Source organism: Galleria mellonella, unplaced genomic scaffold (assembly GCF_026898425.1).
Source record: "Galleria mellonella isolate WM207_F2 unplaced genomic scaffold, CSIRO_AGI_GalMel_v1 utg149, whole genome shotgun sequence".
In the NCBI taxonomy this organism is placed as follows: domain Eukaryota; kingdom Metazoa; phylum Arthropoda; class Insecta; order Lepidoptera; family Pyralidae; genus Galleria; species Galleria mellonella.
Genome location: NW_026442000.1, coordinates 321,147 through 340,025, shown reverse-complemented (window position 1 = coordinate 340,025; position 18,879 = coordinate 321,147). Strand labels below are relative to the sequence as shown.

Here is an 18,879-nt window from a genome sequence, read left to right as displayed (position 1 = left end):
ATATTATGGATAAAAACATATTACGTCGACCCCAAATAATAATTGAAATAAGGGTAGGAAGACGATGAGTAGTATACGGTTTCATATAATACATATGTAGATGTTTGTTACTCTTTCACGCAAAAACTACCGAACGGATTTGAATTAAATTGTGTATACGGATAGGTTACGTGTATATCCTTACTTAGGCAATACATTATGTACTGATACACGTGTGCGAAGCCGCGAGATACAGTTAGTATGTTATAAAATTAAAAATTCTAATGATAATGTCTAATAATAACTTCGTTTAACTATGATCTTATCAGCAAGTCGTATGTGCTGTCTTCTGGAGTTCCGTCATTTAAATCGAGTTTGTTGGTTAATTAAACATTTATGGTAACTGCATTCAGACTTTACATAAGCTATGTTTATTTTAAGTATTTACATTGTACTGTATTGTCCTTATTTGTGGGTAAATAATTTGGAATTATAAAGTATTTATTCATGGTGAACATGTATTTACAAGATCTCTTGTAACATACATATCTACTAACCTACCCTAAGGTTATCTGGACGGTATGACGTAACATTTGAACGGATGGGATATAGACGGGAGTGATTTAATCACTATATATATATGTATACATATATATATATATATATATATATATATATATATATATATATATATATATATATATTAATGAATGATAATGGAATGGTAACCCCGGAGGGATGATAGGTGACGATGAAGAGGCAGGTCAGTTAGCCCATCGTGATAAATACACTTGGAATTTAGAACGATGGTTTCCAGGGTGGACCACGAGGAGGTCGACCTGTTAGGGTATATTGTTAGCAATGGGACTGATAATCCGTATTACTAGCAATCCCTTCCCCCCACTATCTGTATATTTGCTAATGTAGATGTAATAGTTATTAAAATAAATAATCTTTGACATGACCCCTTCTTTTCCCGTGGGTAACGTAAGAGGCGACTGAGGAACTTACTGATTCAGGTTAATGGTTCAGGGATGGGCAGCAGTCTCCTTCTTAAAATATCACCAAGGTCTGATTGCGCCAATCCGCTTGCCAACCGTGGCAATTGCTAGCAAAAACCTCTTTATGGGGCTGCGGACAGTTAATGGCTAACATAATGATGATAATCTCTGATGGGGTATTCAGAAGCATTTGTAGATTATTAATCATTGTCTAGTAGCCTAGCCCGCATTTCGCCGAGAATATTAGAATCCAAGTTGGCTGGGGGCGAAATCAATTTGGTTAGGGGGGAAAAGGGATTGTTAGTAATGGAGACTAAGAATCCCATTGCTAGCAATATATCCAACCAGGTCGACCTCTACGCGGTTCTCCCTGGAAACTATCATGATTAATTCCTGATGAATTCATCATGATGGGCTAACTGGCCTGTTTTCATCCTCATCGATCACCCTTCACTGTTGCCCCGCCAGCGTAGGTGGGGTTACCATACCATTTTCATACAATAAAAAATATCTATTTGATTGATAACGATGTTTTCGATTATCAGAGAGCTAGTTGGAGAGTTGGTTAACTGGTTGTAATTCTTTTTTTCTTCCTTGTTGTTTATATTGTAAATTTTGTTAAGACTAGTGTTGGCTTTTTTATGATATACATTTTTATAATTTTTTAACGTATTTGATAGAGTACAAATATCACAAATAGTAATATATTATGTACATATATCTACGTAATATATAGGTATAGTGAGAGTATAGAAAATGTTCGACAAATGTCATCGACCCCGTGCATTCTCTGAATGCAGACAGCAAGGCGCCCGGTGCACAATCATCGACATCGGACAAGTGATTGATCGATGGTTAACGTAAATCAAATGACTAACTAGTTTCGGGTGTTAAGCCCTATTATAACTGTTTGTGTAACGACTGCTCAGTGCGTACACGCAGTGATCTCTATAATGGCCAATGATCACGTATTTGTATGATAAATGTTTATTTAAAACTTTATTTCTGCCCGCTAATTCACGCCATATCCCATCCTTCAAACCGAAACACAGCCATGCAAACACAACTGCTTCACGGTTGAAACACGAATGGGACAGAGGTACCCAAGCAATCGACTTTTGTACAAAGTCTCCCTCTGGTATATTTTATATTTAAATACCATCCATGTACAGACATGGTTCAGTTACCATTTTGTTTAGTAAGATTCACCGAGTTATTGCGGTCTAAGTGATACTAAATTCTTTTCCACTATCCTTTAGTTCAGCGAATCATTCGTATGCTCGCATTGCTGTCATTAATTATGCTAAAAAGAGTCGATTAAGGTGTAACTAGTTCACGTGAAGTTCTCGTATGAATAAAATCTAAATAAGTGTGTAAGTTTTCACAGAATTATAAGTGTAAACTGCGTAGTTTGTTATACAAATACTGTTCTTAAAAGATCTTGTCTGACACACAGATGAACTGTATTTCTATCTATCCATTTAAGAGCTGCGCTCTTGTCGGTGGAGCTCTTGCCACTCACTACGATTTTCAGCGAGTCTCTTCACCTCTTGATACGACACGACACCAACTCCTTCCTTGATCTGCCTGATGTAACTATGTCTCGGTCTCCCTCTCCCCCTTCTTCCTTCTATTTTACCTTCTATTATAATGTTCATAAGTTCGTCGTGTCGTATCAAGTGTCCTAACATTTTTCCCCTTCTGTCCTTAATAGTTCTAATAATTTGTCGTTTTTCCTTAACCCTAAGCAGGACCTCCTCATTGCTAATTCGATCCGTATTTATCGTTCGAACTGTATTTATTAAATTAAATTTATTAAATTTAAACGTCAGTAGCAAACATTCAAATATTGTTAGGTACGTACTTTTACGTTTATAACATTTGTGTCCACTGCTAAACATAACTCTCCTCCCCCTATTGGGGGAGTTTCCAGTAGTTGCCGCGCCTGGCAGGCGGGTTGGCAACCGCAGTTTAGCTTTGATGATGTACAAAGAGGGACGCTGCCCATCCCTCGACTATTAAGTGTTCTTAATTGTCTCTTACGACGCCTACGGGAAAGGAAGGGGTGGTCCATTCTATGCCGGGACCACACGGCGTCTAAGACTTTATAACATTAGTAAGAAGTAGGATTAAGTAAGATAGAATGGATGAGAATTCACCCTGAACGTTAACTCGAATACGAGTATTTTGAAATTTGTTCACTCATTTTCCCGATTTCTTTAGAACTAGATTAATTATGCTTGGTCTGCAGATAATAGGGACCAAGATACGAGGTCTGTCCGGAAAGTTCGTATAAAAGTGTTCTGGAATGCGAGAAAGAGGAGTGGGGAGGCCAGGTAAGCGCAGGACCCCTTCCTTATGTCCCTAACAATGCTTCAGTTCTGGTCTGACCGCCGTGCGGTGCGAACTGGCTTGTCACGCCATCTGTGAAGTTACCTCTTAACGAAACCCCGTCGGCATGGAGCCCGCTTCCGTTGAAGAGCAGCGCGTCGTAATCAAGTTTCTCTCGAAACTCGGCAAGAATGGCCGTGAAATTTTTGCCGATCTCAGAACAGTTTATGGGGATGATGCTGTGAAGGAACCAACCGTCCACAAGTGGCTAAAAAGATTCAGAGAGGGCCGAGAAAGCGTTCAAGATGACCCACGTTCAGGACGTCCTTCCACTTCACATTCCGACGAAAACGTGGAAAGAATTCGAACTTGTGTTAATGGGGACCGTCGTTTAACGGTCAGACAGGTGGCTGAAGAGCTTAATTTGGGCAAAACCGTGGTCCACGAAATTCTAAGAAACGAACTTCAAATGAAAAAAATTTGCGCCAAGATCGTTCCGTGAGTTTTTGAGTAAAAATTCCATTACGGTGACCGAACACCCCCCCTATTCGCCGGATTTGGCCCCATGTGACTTCTTCTTGTTCCCAAAAACCAAATTGGTACTTCGGGGGCGGCATTTGGAGGACATAAATGAGATAAAAAAAGCTACGACGGGGCAGCTGAGAAACCTACAACCAGAGGACTTTCAAGGAGCCTTCTCACAGTGGAAACGGCGTTGGCACAAGTGCATTATGTCACAGGGGGAGTACTTTGAAGGGGATAAAATTGATTTACCTGAATAATTGTAAAATAAAATTTTTAAAAAACTTTTATACGTACTTTCCGGACAAACCTCGTATGTATATTACTACATCTTGATTGATTCACAATACTGTTCAATTCACAAAAAATATAGTCGAAGCAAGAAATTATACTTTTTAATTTATTTAAAAATGATAAATTATCAAGTACCTTATAGCCGTATCCTATTATTCTTTAGTTAATAAATTAATTTTATAACAATAATTAATCTATTAAAAGCTCTCCAATTGATTATGCGTGCAGTAATTAATTATGTTGCTAGAGCGTCCATAATTAGGAATGTCAATTAATAAAATTGGTTTGAGATCCTGTCCGGTGCATGTATGGTTTACAATAAAATATAGCTAGTAATCATATAGTAGTATTTAATTATTTTTTAAATTGACTAAACAATATATGTTAGTTTATTGCGTATCAGTTTCCATTAGTTCATGTTTTATATATTTAAATAAAATAAAATATGTAACTGGTAACAGATTCTATGTAACAAGGTTTTTATAAATTTGGAAATTATTATTAATATAATATAATATAATATAATATAATATAATATAATATAATATAATATAATTATAAAAGGGACTTTGTACAAAAGTCGATTGCTCGAGTACCTCTGTCCCATTCGTGTTTCAACCGTGAAGCAGCTGTGTTTCGGTTTGAAGGGTGGGATATGGCGTGAATTTACAGGGTACAGAGGAATAACATCTGAGTCCTCAGGAATGGCAACGCATGGGGGGTATCATGGGCTAAACAGTATGCTCATGTCTATAGGCAACGGTTACCACTTTCCATCAGGTGGGCCGTCAGCTTGTTTGCCATTCTAAGTTGTATAAAAAAAAAGCTATACATATGTATGAGAATTTATTTCCATTGACGCATTATTTTATTTTATTAATATTTATTAACTATTTACATACACCATATAACATACCATATATAATGTCAAAACTTTAATTTTTTAACGTCAATTTTTTTTTCTTAATATGTTAAAAAATATTTGTTTTTTGTACATGTTATATATAAATTATACATGCCCTTAACATGTAAGTGAATGTGAAATATTAGGTTATTTATTTTAATACTTTATAAACATGCGGTTAGTTCTAATGCAATGTTCTGATGTTGGCTGTACTTGCGTTGACGTTGTGGTTTAAATTATGGATGGGTGGTGATTCGTTCTTGATCTGTGAATTAAATTATTTATTTGATCCTCTCGTAGTTGCAGTCTAGAGATTTAATTTATAAATATATTTTTTTATTTTATTATGTATTATAATATTTATTCAAGACTAGTTGTTATACGACGAAATATTATTCTTTTTATAAATATTTTATACGCTAAAACAATAGAATCGGTTCAACCAATTTCAAGCGATTTGTTTATTAACACAAAACACAGCGTCTGCAATCGTTACAAGGAGGAAAAGGATTGTTAGTAATGGGTTTTAACAACCCCTATGGGGTCTACAGCATTATTCTCTATCAGGTTGACCTCCACGCGGTTCTCCCTAGAAACCAACTTTTATCTCGTAACATCGTTCATACTAATTCAGGAGAATCGACAATCTACATTTCTATCAAAGAATATATACAATCATATTTAAACGATACGCTTCTGGTACATATAGTTGTGTTTGCATGTCTGTGTTTGGGTTTGAAGGATGGGATATGGCAGTGAATTTACTGGGTACAGAGAAATAACACATGAGTCCTCAGGAATGACAACGCATGGGGGGTATCATGGGCGAAACAGTACTCTGTTATGTCCATGGCACTGCTCATGTCTATAGACGACGGTTACCACTTTCCATCAGGTAGGCCGTCAACTTGTTTGCCGTTCTAAGTTGCATGAAAAAAAATTGAAGGTTAATATTTCGCTGTTGACTTCTGTAAGTGCTTTAATCAATTTTTATATAAATCAAAGATTAGTGGATGTATAATACGATTCACCCGGGTTGCCTACAGAAATGAGTGGTGGAATTCTAACCTACTGTCTCTCTGCCACCATCGCCCAACAATCGCTTTGTTTAATGGTTAACCGGTAAAGAATGAATGCCATAAGGCATTATGTTCGCCATTTGTACGATCTTTTAACGTTATGCAATCTATGTTAACATTATAACTGTAATAGTGAGTTTGTTTGTTATTCCAAAACTCCGTAACGGCTCGACCTATCGAAATTAAATTTGGTATATTTACACGTAGTATTTGGAACGAAAGAATATAGGCTACTTTTTATCCGGGTCACATGGAAGAAGTCGCGGGTAATGAGTAGCCACTTTATTAATTATACAATATTACCTACTTGTACAACAATTAGTCCATTACCTTAAGGTTGTCTTGAAAAGATTGCTCTCAGCAATAAGACGGCCTTGTTGTACTTATACAACTGTATCGTTACATTTATTGTCCTGCTTATTCCCTATATTGTATAATGCAATTAAAGTATACTTTTTCTTTCATTCATTCATTCATTTAAAGTAAATATTTCATAGATATCCAAGTAACTACGTATAAATAAATACGTATGAATAGTTTTTTTTAATGGGTGACAATGGAATGGCAACCCCGCCTGCGCTAACGGTATACACTGGTGGGGCATCAGTGAAGGATGACAAGTGAGGATGAAAGCAGATCAGTTAGCCCACCGTGACGAATTCAACTAGAATTAACCACGATGGTTTCCAGGAGGAACCACGTGGAGGTCGACCTGACAGGGTATATTGCTAGTAATGGGGCTACTTGACCCCATTACTAACAATCCCTTTCCTCCAGCCCATCGTGATGGATACACCTGGGATTCAGGACGATGGTTTCCAAGGGGAACCACGTGGAGGTCGACCTGACAGGGTATATTGTTATCAATGGGACTGGCATCTATAAATGGCTACCAACACGTCTAAGTGTTTATCGCCTATAAATGAATGGGTATCCTCAAAACCTAATTAAGAAACGTTTCCACAATGTATCCCACAGTTGAGTGCATCAAAGATAACGAGGTCCGATTGAACCGCGCTGCGCCCTGCGCCCGCGCACGCCCGTTTGTTTGCCTGTGAGTCGTGGCGCGGTGCATCGTTAGATCTCGAGACGTTAATAACCGCTCAATTGGGGGCACTCCACTCGATTGTGATGCGTTTCTGTTGATGAACGGTAGAGGGAGCGGAGGAATCTAGCTTATAAGTGTACTAGCGACTAGTACTCCGCTCCGGTTTCGTACGGGTCGATAGATAGCAAGATAAATTAGTATTTTGTATTAGCTTTATATAATTCGCCGTGTGGGTCCCAGTATAGAATAGGCCACCCCTTCCTTTCCCTTGGGTGTCGTAAGAGGCGACTAAGGCAGTGCGAGGGATGGACAGCGGCGTCCCTCTTAAAACATTTCTATAAGCTTAACTGCGATTGCCAACTCGCCTGCCAGGCGTGGCAACTACTAGCAAAACTTTCCTTATGGGGAAGACTTATGTCCAGCAGTGGACAGTTAACTGAAATAATAATAATAATAAATATAAACAGTAAATTTGACACTTTAACATTAATTCTCTTATAAATAGAAGATCTATGTCTGATTTCATTACTCTTTATAAAATAATAAATTATAAATGGGACACTAGCACATTGTTGAGGCTTGTTTTATTTCGTACAGGTAATAAAAGAATACAAAAATTATTTTATATACCGATTTGTAATAATAATGTATCGTATCACAATCCAATTATCCGCATGTGCAGAAAATATAACAATGTATGCAAGGAGCTTGATATCTTCCAACAATCCTTGCAATGTTACATTAAGGCTGCCAATTTTTTACTTTAAATCTATAGCCGGCATTCTTCTAATATTTCTAATATCGAATGTTATGCAGAGCAGTTGTTGGAGTGCAAATTTAATGCTGTTTTATGTAATATTTATTTTATTAATGTATTAATTTGTAATCTGTGTTGCCTTGCTATAAATAAATAAAAGACAAAAGGATATTTTTTAGAATTCTTGTTTGTCTGTCTATTTGTCTGTCTGTACGTTTGTTACGGAAACATGGAACAAAATTTAATTATATAGGATTCGGTTCACAGTTGCATTCCTGAAGGTCTAACTTAAAATACCGTGTATGTTTTATAGTAACATAGAAGCGATCTACTTAGGATTACTTTATTACTTTAGTTGCTTTACCTAGTTCTGAAATCCGCGCGTACGCAGTAGCTGGCAACAAGCTAGTGTAATGTATAGCAATTTAAAACAAGTATATAGCACACATTCCTCATTGTGTTTACATAAATAAAGACAAAGGTCATTAGAGGTCACAAATGGCACAGTTACCAACAGAGGTGAGTGTAATCAGCTGAATATGATCGCACCACTCGGATGTTCATAAATTTATACGGAAAAAAAAAATGTTAATATTTTATATAACACATTTTGCATGTGGAAGAAGCGAAAGAGGTTTGTTTGAATCGAAGCATTTGGCGTTTCATTGTTTCTGTCTACCCTAATGGGAGACAGGCGTGACAGATATGTATGTATGTATGTATGTACATTTTGCTCTGCGAAAAAGGACTTCGTGACTAAATTTAATTCAATAAAAACATCATATCATATGATATCGTTAGCCAATTCTGTACCGATTTTGGTCATTCTTTTTCTAATCGATAGGTTATGCTCGCATGTTTCATCATATCAGACATTATTTCTCCATTGCTGTACATAGGCCTCTCTCATAGATTACAGTAAGGAACGGTCCTGAGCCACCTGAATCCACTGACCCTGTAATGCATTTGAGTTGTCACTCCATATAGTAGGAGGTCGTCTTACACTGCGTTTGTCCATACAGGGTCGTCACTCAAGAACCTTTCTTCACTATTGGTTGTCGGTTCTTCGAGCTATGTGATCAGTTCCTATGTTTGTTTCATATTAATTTTGTTACGATTTAGACAACTGTTTTTCTTTGGCGGAGCAAAATTTTAGTCATTGCAAAGGGATAGTAATAAATATCTAGGTACTAATAATAATATAACGTCGCGTTAATTAAATTAACCATCATCATATCAGCTTTTAACTGTCCACTGCTGAACATAAATCTCGCCCTTGGGGGGTTTTGCCAGTAGATAACATGCTTGGCAGGCGGATTGGCAACCGCAGTTAGGCTTTGGAGATGTTTTAAGAGGGACGCTGCTGCCCATCCCTCGGGCTTCCTTAGTCGTCTCTTACTTTACACACGGTAAAGGAAGTTGTGGCCTATTCTATGCCGGGACCACACGGTTAAATAACACGGAGTAGTGAGATTAGCAATTATTAATTTTGCTAACATTAAATTTGCTACTTTTTACTGAGCAAAATCACCTCGTTTAATACTACAGTTGCGGTTCGATTTCCGCGTGGGTTTAATTGGTTTACCAAATACTCTTTGATTTATGTGTACGGTTCTAATTGAGTAATTTATGTCCATAATAAAGTTGTATAAAATGTGCCTGCTACTATTTATAATATGTATTATTAAATACAATAGAAGCAATACAATGAGTCGTGCTTCTATTATTTGAAGAAAACATGAATTGGTTGCGAAAAAATATTACCGGCTTAGGTGTTATTTTATCACATAATTGATATGAAATGAAATTTTACATCGATGATTTTTTTTAATGGGTGAAAATGGAATGGAGCATGGAGCGGTAGCAGTATCATGGACATAACAGAGTATACTGTTTCGCCCATGATACCCCCCATGTGTTGCCATTCCTGAGGACTTAGATGTTATTACTCTGTACCCTGTAAATTCACGCCATATCCCACCCTTCAAACCGAAACACAGTCATGCAAACACAACTGCTTCACGGTAGAAACACGAATGGGATAGAGGTACCCAAGCAATCGACCTTTGTACAAAGTCTCCCTCTGGTAATGTTTATTATTTATTATTAATGTTATTTTTAATTGTCTATCCCGTGAGGGAAATAGCGTGAAGATAGCAAGTGTATAAATGAATGGATGAAACTTATCACAGTGAATGCTCTATATAAGCAACCTCTCTATAAGCAACATTCTTTATATTTTACTTATTCTACTCAGCTTAGTTAGGAAAAGAAATAAGTAAAAATATTTTCCAGACGGTAAGTATTTTTATACTCCTTTTTTCCTTGTAAGCAACTTTTCCCAATAAGATTTTTTTTTTATTGAAATTGGTACAAATGAGTTGCTTGTATAGAGCGTTCACTGTATTTCAAAGCGTGCGCACACGCACGTCATCAAATTCAATTTTATGTACTGAATGTATGCGCGTGTCAACAGTTGCCCGCGGTGACACGTCGTAACTCATCATTTGTTCACGCTGAACCATCCCGGTTGACACGCGACATTGGTCATTGTCGTTATGTTTATGGACACATCATTGGATAATATGGATGATTGATGATACACGTATGCAATCTAATAGTTTATTTATTTATTTATTTAACTCTTTATTGCAGTAAAAACATAAAATTAAACAATGACATATAAACAATTCAAGTGAAATACAGTAGCATGGAGTACAGATCAAAATGTACATTATAATAGGCGTAGGTACAATAGGCGGTCTTATCGCTAAGGCAATTTCTTACAGACAACCTTTGGTTAAATGAGAACAGATAGAATAAGATAGTTTTAACAGATTTAATTCTTTTTTTTTTTTATATAATGACAATGACAGTTAAGCGTATATGTTTAATTTTTTTTATACAACTTAGAATGGCAAACAAGCTGACGGCCCACCTGATGGAAAGTGGTAACCGTCGCCTATAGACTTGCCACTTATATGTAAAATATAAATGTTTTAATAGACAAAATAGATTCAAAACTCTACCAAGTGGTTCCAGTCGTTGATACCCACATATTAAAATATAATTTGTTTTATAATACCAGTGTACTAATTACGTGCGAAACGGTTTTGATATTTTTTATTTTATTTTAACACCTATATTATCAATAAACAAAGTTTAAAATCGCATTTTACGATTGCTGAAATAAAATAACTAGACTATAAATTAGTGACAGGCAAATAAATATTACGACGCCCAATATCTTTATTATATGCCAATTGAGAAAAAATATTGGCATGTTATAATAAGTGCCAACGATACAGCAACCACCAATTTGATATGATAAATTGCAGTTAACACGCCAGATACACGGGCAATTAGGTATTACACCTACTTTAATCTTGCCTTCAAACTAATTTATACGAGCTAAGTTTGTTCTTGGTTTGCCATGTAGATATATATGTAAAATTTAGCAACTATGGAAACAACTTGAATGCAATTGCTAGCCTGCATTATCGATATACCCTGGCGGGGTACCAGTGAGAGATGACAGAGGAAGATGAACCAGGTTGGCCCATCGTGACTAATTCATTAAAAATTAGCTACGATGGTTTCCCGAAGGAATTGCGAGGAGATCGATCTGTTTTTTTTTAATGGGTGATAATTGAATGGTAGGGGAGAAAGGGATTGTTAGTAATGAAGACTGAGAATCCAATTGCTGGCAATGTACCCAATCAGGTCCACCTCCACGCGGTTCCCTCTGGAAACTATCATGGTTAATTCCTGATGGATTCATCATGGTGGGCTAACTGGCCTGTTTTCATCCTCATCAATCATCCATCATTGGTGCCTTGCTAGTCATCTTAGTCCTCAGAAATGGCAACGTATTAGGGGTGCCATCTACATCACAGACTATTTTGTTATGTCCATGTTGCTATTATATTTATAGGTGACGGTTACTATTTTCCATCACATTAGCCGTCAGCTTGTTTGCTATTTTATATTACAGAAAAAGTATTGCTATACATTTGCTCGTTTTCGAAAGACGAAGGAGTAATGAAGTAACCCTAAATGTTGGCAGTCCCTATGAAAACACTTTAAAAACATATCTCAAAATTGTAATCCCAGGCTTATTATATTTATTTGGGTCACACGATTTAAGTATTGGCCATGTTTTGTTATGCGTGGACTTATTTTTTAGGATTTGTTTACTCTACGCCCCAGCACAGTCGATTTGGGTCATACGGCCGCTGCGCTGGAGTGTTCGTAGAAAGTTCGTTTAAGGCCATTCATTCGTGCTTGTTGAGGATGCTCTCTGTTTATTTTGTCCATGTTTTTATAAGGGAATACTCACCGCAGAGGAGTTTTTGAGCACCGAATTGAAATATGGAGGTCCATAAATTTAGGTCCACAAATCTATACGTATAATAAAACGGTAACTAGATTGTGTTGTATGTATGTTGGTAAGGTATAACGTGGGTTGACATGTAGGATATTTTTTTACTTCTAATTATCTCATTTTTATAGGAAAATATAAAAATTCGTCACATGAACGACATTGTCAGAGTTTTAAATAAAATCTAATTTATATGTCCCGCCATCTATTAAGCAGTTATTTTGGAAATATTTATGGATGTCAGAGTGTATGTGTATGTACCCACATGGAATTAGTTATATCTCCATATGAATTTGAAAGAGCAATTTGTTACAACTATTTCTTTTAATACTTTTCTGTGTTCACTGACCAGTATAAATAGTAGTCTATTTTCTTCTCAATTTTGTATACATTTATATCATTTTAGTATGTTTATACCAAATTTCATAGTAATTGAATCAGCCGTTAAGGCGCTAAGAGGCAACAAACAAACTGCACATTTATAATATTAGTATATTTCTATATTATATATATATATATATATATATATATATATAATTATATATCTCTCGGTATAAAACACTGAGTGTTACGATCTATTCTATCCTCTATTATTTCTATTTCTATTCTAACTGCACTTTCTAATTACAACAATAATGTTGTCTCAATTTAGAAATATCCTGCTCATTCATATCAGTGTCAGGCAACTAGTACGAGCGTGACGCTATAGGAGCGTTGGGTGTAGGGAGTATAGGTAGTCAATGCGCGCGCGCACGCGTGGGCGGGCAATTTTATCGTGACTCACGGGCCAGATTGATCGGCTGATGCTCCTGTTTAACTTTGATCCTTGATACCGACATTATGCTACAAGTATTACTGATGTTCAGTATAAATCTGCGCGAAATATTAACACTTTAATACACATCACAAAGTAAATGACTTTCGATTGTATATTTAAAAAATCAACGATATTTTTGTGTTCATTTTAAAATAGCTAAGAATAATTAGGATTTTTTTTGATGGTTGAAAATGGTATGGTAACCCCGCCTGCGCTAACGGGATACGCTGGCGAAGCACCAGTGAAGGGTGATAGATGAGAATGAAAACAGGCCAGTTAGCCCATCATGATGAATTTATCAGGAATTAACCATGATAGTTTCCAGGGGAACCGCGAGGAGGTCGACTTGGTTGGGTATATGCTAGCAATAGGATTCTCAGTCTCCATTACTAACAATCCCTTTCCCCCAGAATAATTAGGTTACTAGTAAAGTATTAATTTTATTGTTTAAATTCGTATTAAAATCAATTCAAATTAGCAATGTTTGTCACTACGTTTTGCCATGTATCACAAAGTGAACGATAAAAGAAAACCATTCCTTCCCGTTCTTATTCCAGCTTATCTTACTGCCTACTTCTTTGATCTCATCCTCTGTTCTGTTATCTTCATTCATATATTTTATTGTATTTATATTCCTCTATACAGTCCACAAGTGCTAAAATTGTTAAAAGAAATTATTCTGATTTCTCCAAGCCAATTTTATTTTCTCCAAAAATATTACAAACATATTTTTTTACCCAAAATTGCGAAGAGAATACCAAATCTAACAACGCTGTTCGAAGCGCTGTAGAGCCGCGGGCGCGGGTGGGTCGTCGCCCCCCGTTATCATTTCGGCACAGATTCCTTGACCCCCGCCCTGCCGCCGCGGCCTGCGCGGGCGCCGCTATCGCCACCTATACCAATTACTACTGTGATTTGTCATTTACCATTTAGATATTTTAGATTTATCTAAATCTATTCTTGATAAGATAGACAAATTATTTATTATGTACGATACACGAAAAAAATTCTATAAAAAAAAAATTACTCGCAGATAAACAATAAATGATCGCTAGATATATTTTGGTGTTGGACATTATTGGCATTTGGTGGAATTCGGAATTACTTTGTTTTAATCTTTAATAAATTTATTTAATATTTCGTCAGATAGGGGCATAAGTTAAAAAAATTAAGGGAAGGGCTCCACATTTATATATGGCATTGAAAAATGTGACTTACAATAGGGTGATATGTAAGATGAAATAATATCCATTTACACAAGTAGTTGCCAATGTAAAATTAAACTTCTGTTACTAATAAATATGTTACCAGAGGGAGACTTTGTACAAAAGTCGATTGCTTGGGTACCTTTGTCCTATTCGTGTTTCAACCGTGAAGCAGTTGTGCTTGCATGGCTGTGTTTCGGTTTGAAGAGTGGGATATGGCGTGAATTTACTGGGTACAGAGGAATAACACCTGAGTCCTCAGGAATGGCAACGCATGGGGGGTATCATGGGCGAAACAGTATACTCTGTTATGTCCATGCTACTGCTCATGTCTATAGGCGACGGTTACCACATTCCATCAGGTGGGCCGTCAGATTGCCATTCTAAGTAACATAATAAAATCTCTTCCGCTTCATTGTGTCAGTATTTGGTATTAGTATGGACTTCATTAGATTTTTTTTCTACCGTTTACTGTTGATATCGTGTAATTATATCATAATTAATTGGGAATCAAACGGCGCGTATTTGAAACATCTGAATGAATCGAATGATTAAAAAGTTGTAACCTAATTAATGAACTGGGTCAACATTATTATTATATTTAGCTCTGACCTCGGTGTTCCAAAACAAATGCACATGCTCTGCCAGATAAGAATGTTATTCGAGTCTATCGGTTGATATGTTTTTCTTTAGTTTAACCTTTGATTAAAGAAGTGAATTTAAATAAATATTTTTTGTTAATTGATCGGTAATATTGTTATGTTGGTGTTATGTGATTCGGGCACAGAATGGGCCACTCCTTCCTTCTCTGTGGATGTCATAAGAGACAATCTAAGGGATCTAAATAATAGAGGGATGGGCAACAGCGTCTTTTTTGAAACATCACCAAAACTCAATTTCAGTTGCCAACTCGCCTGCCAAACATGGCAACTACTCAACATGGCAAAACCTCTCTTTCGGGGAGGATCAAAGTTCAACCGTGGTCAGTTTCAGTTAAAAATAGAATTTCAAATCGGTTTGTAACTAATTGAATTATAAAGTAATAAACTTAAAATTTCCTTATTTTTAAAATTGATTGATAAAACACAGCTATTTGGCGGTAGAAACACCAGTGATAGATCTATCCAGATACCATTGTATAATGTCTTCTTATAGGATTGAATCGATATCTAAAAGCTGGGTGTGTTGTAGGTATTTGTAGAGGGCCTCGTCTTATATTCGCGTATGGGGTCAGATAAATTGATGCACGCCGATCCATTGGAATCTTCTGTGTTTCCCCCTTCCTTATACTGTAATTTTATAGATCCTATATATGTTGAAGGGATTTACATATAATGCGTTTTAAGATCTATAATCTCCTAGCTCCGGGTAAGCCAGTAGACACTAGAGTAGTTCTACGCACACTTGTCAACGAATCACAGTTGAACATCAGGTGTTTCTTGGATACCGATCCCTCACTATACAATCAGCACAGTATGTACGCAGACGGACTTATCTTTAATAGTATATGCCTTACCGACATGTGTCCAGTTAAAGCATCAATTATGAGTCTTACCTGTTGCTTGCCACTGCTGTAGACGAGTTTATCCTATCCCTCAGCATTGTCGTTTAAGAACTTTTAGTATGTCAAAGACCTTTCAAAGTCCTGCATTACGTTTGCTGTTTTTTGTTTTAGGTTGTAGAGGATGCTTAATTCTTTTTTATCGTTTATCAATCTATGGTCCTTTGGGAACATTACTTATTCTTAAAAGGATAATAAGGATGTCGATATGATCCCGTACAATTGTTTTGTTATGCAATGTAGAATGTCAATCAAGCTGACGGCCCACCTGATGGAAAGTGGTAACCGTCACCTATAGATATAAACAGTACCATGGACAAAATAGAGAATAATATGTCGCCTATGATACTTTTTATGCGTTGTTATTACTGAGGATCAAGGTGTCCCTTCAAACCGAAACAAAGGCATGCAAAAAGAATTAAATTTAAATTTGTTGGTAAAGACTGGATGAAAAGCTGCATGTTGTTGGTCGCAGGGTGATGGTGCCAAGATGACATTGCTGCGGTTGCTGGCGGCGCTGGTGGTGGTGTGCGCGTGCGTCGGCGCGGAGCCGTACCAGCCGAGCACGCGGGCGCCGCGCGCGCGACACTGGCCGCGCGGCCCGCGCACGCTCGACGACCGCATGCACTCGCAATTTGTTGGGTGAGCATTGTATCTTTTATTGCTTTTTGCCCATTGCTTCATACGCATGGATTTTAGAAGTAGATGTAGTAGAAGACACTAGTTTCTATGTTAGACTTATAGGAATACAACTGTGAAAACCACATTCAATTTGGTGCAGTAATTTTTGCACAATCATATAGACGGACCGACAAAATTAGTGATAAATGGTTTAACCATCTCATCATTATTATTATTATCATATCAGCTTTTAACTGTTTACTGCTGAACATAAGCTGCTCCCCCTTAGGGGGTTTTGCCAGTAGTTGCCACACTTGGTAGACGGATTGGCGACCGCAGCTAGGCTTTGGAGATGTTTTGAAAGCCCTCCCTTAGTTGCCTTTTACGGAACGTCGAGATAATTCAGTTAAATTATCATACTTTAAAATTTAAAGCATAAAACACGCAACGTGAAAGTTTTTTTTCTTTTTTTATACAACTTAGAATGGCAAACAAGCTGACGGCCCACCTGATGGAAAGTGGTAACCGTCGCCTATAGACATGAGAAGTACTATGGACATAACAGAGTATACTGTTTCGCCCATAATACTCCCCATGCGTTGCCATTCCTGAGGACTCAGGTGTTATTCCTCTGTACCCTGTAAATTCACGCCATATCCCACCCTTCAAACCGAAACACAGCCATGCAAACACAACTGCTTCACGGTTGAAACACGAATGGGACAGAGGTACCCAAGCAATTGACTTTTGTACAAAGTCTCCCTCTGGTCTAAAAGTCTAAAAGTTAACAGTGTTGATTTAATTTTGTGACGATTGACTGAATTTACCGTTTTTATGGAGCAAGCAACTTCTTCTTGCGAAGAAATATGAAGCTTCATAATGTTGCTAAAATTTATGTCGTATATTTTGTTAATTACGTATTCAAGTTGTTCACGCGTCGAATCTTGCGCAGTGTTGGATATGCGCGCGTGAGAGTCCCGCGGGCGCGTAACATCTGTATCAACATTGCGTAGAATGCATCGCACGTCCGCGGCGATGCGCGTGCGTCGCCACGCTACCCACATTGCTCACATTCTTCCACATAAGGCCCACCCTCATATTCACTGCGCGGAACTCGTTATCTCCTAGTCTTCCAAGCATGGCAACGCTTGACAGATTTACTGACATCTCGGTATATTCTGTCATGTCCTGTACTGTTCATGTCTATAGGTGACGGTTATCAATGTCCATCAGGTGAGCCGGCAGCTTATTTACCATTCTAAGTATCAGACAAAGCTGTCTCGTTGTTTAGAATGAAACTAATGAAGGCATTAGTAAGCAAAAAAAGGTAGGTCAGTGGCCTTTCCCGTGACGTTTTTCCTTCTTTTTTCTTTTTACTAGAGGGAGACTTTGTACAAAAGTCGTTTGCTTGGGTACCTCTGTTCCATGCGTGTTTCAACCGTGAAGCAGTTGTGTTTGTATGGCTGTGTTTCGGTTTGAAGGGTGGGATATGGCAATGAATTTACAGGGTACAGCGGAATAACATCTGAGTTCTCAGGAATAGCAACGCATGGGGGCGAAACAGTATACTCTGTTATGTCCATGGTACTGCTCATGTCTATAGGCGACGGTTATCACTTTCCTTCAGGTGGGCCGTCAGCTTGTTTGCCATTCTAAGTTGTATAAAAAAAATACTACGGTAAATTATAAAAAACACTTAAACTTGCTGCGTTTAAAAAGTTGCAAGTTCTTCTTCTTTATTTTGCACTATATTTGCTTTTCAGTATTTAGCACTAATGACGAGACAACGGTCTGTTTGCGATCCCATTAGTAAAGTTTACCAAAAGCGGATGTTTGCCGTGCGTGCACTTTCTGTCGCATGCCTCTTGTAGTATTGCAGAGAAGGCTCGACAATACAACTGCAGTGACTGCACCAGACCTTTATGGGTGTAAAATCAACACTCGAGGGTTTCGTTAAAGAGTAATAAAATAAATAAATAACCCAATACTTGGGCATATCGTACAGTGACGCCTAGTCTTAAACTACGACTGAAAATATTGTTGACTAGCGGCCCGTCTCGGCGTCGCACGGGTGGACATTTTTACATTTTAAAAAGTGGCCATTAAGGCTGTACACGCGAGGGGAGCTTAAAAATGGAGTAATTTCTCCCGTTTTCCCAACATTTCCCTTCACTGCTCTGCTCCTATTGATCGTAGCGTGATGAAAAGTATACTATAACCTGCCGAGGAGTATGAAGAATAATTGTACCAAGTTTTCTTAAAATCCATCGAGTAGTTTTTGTTTCTATAACGAACATACAGACAGACAGACAGGCAAAAATTTTACTGATTGCATTTTTGGCATCAGTATCGATCACTAATCACGCCCTGATAGTTATT

At 37.4% G+C, this 18,879-nt stretch overlaps 1 protein-coding gene across 2 annotated transcripts in view; it reads left to right on the top strand.

Annotated features, from left to right (window-relative positions):
• Positions 1-18,879, top strand: part of LOC113517773 (fibrillin-2-like) — an 80,124-nt gene that overhangs the window by 8,904 nt on the left and 52,341 nt on the right. For both annotated transcript variants that reach the window (XM_052892059.1, XM_052892060.1), the window contains exon 2: positions 16,355-16,521. In XM_052892059.1, coding sequence (XP_052748019.1) covers positions 16,355-16,521 — 167 coding nt within the window. The remainder of the gene's footprint in view (positions 1-16,354; positions 16,522-18,879) is intronic.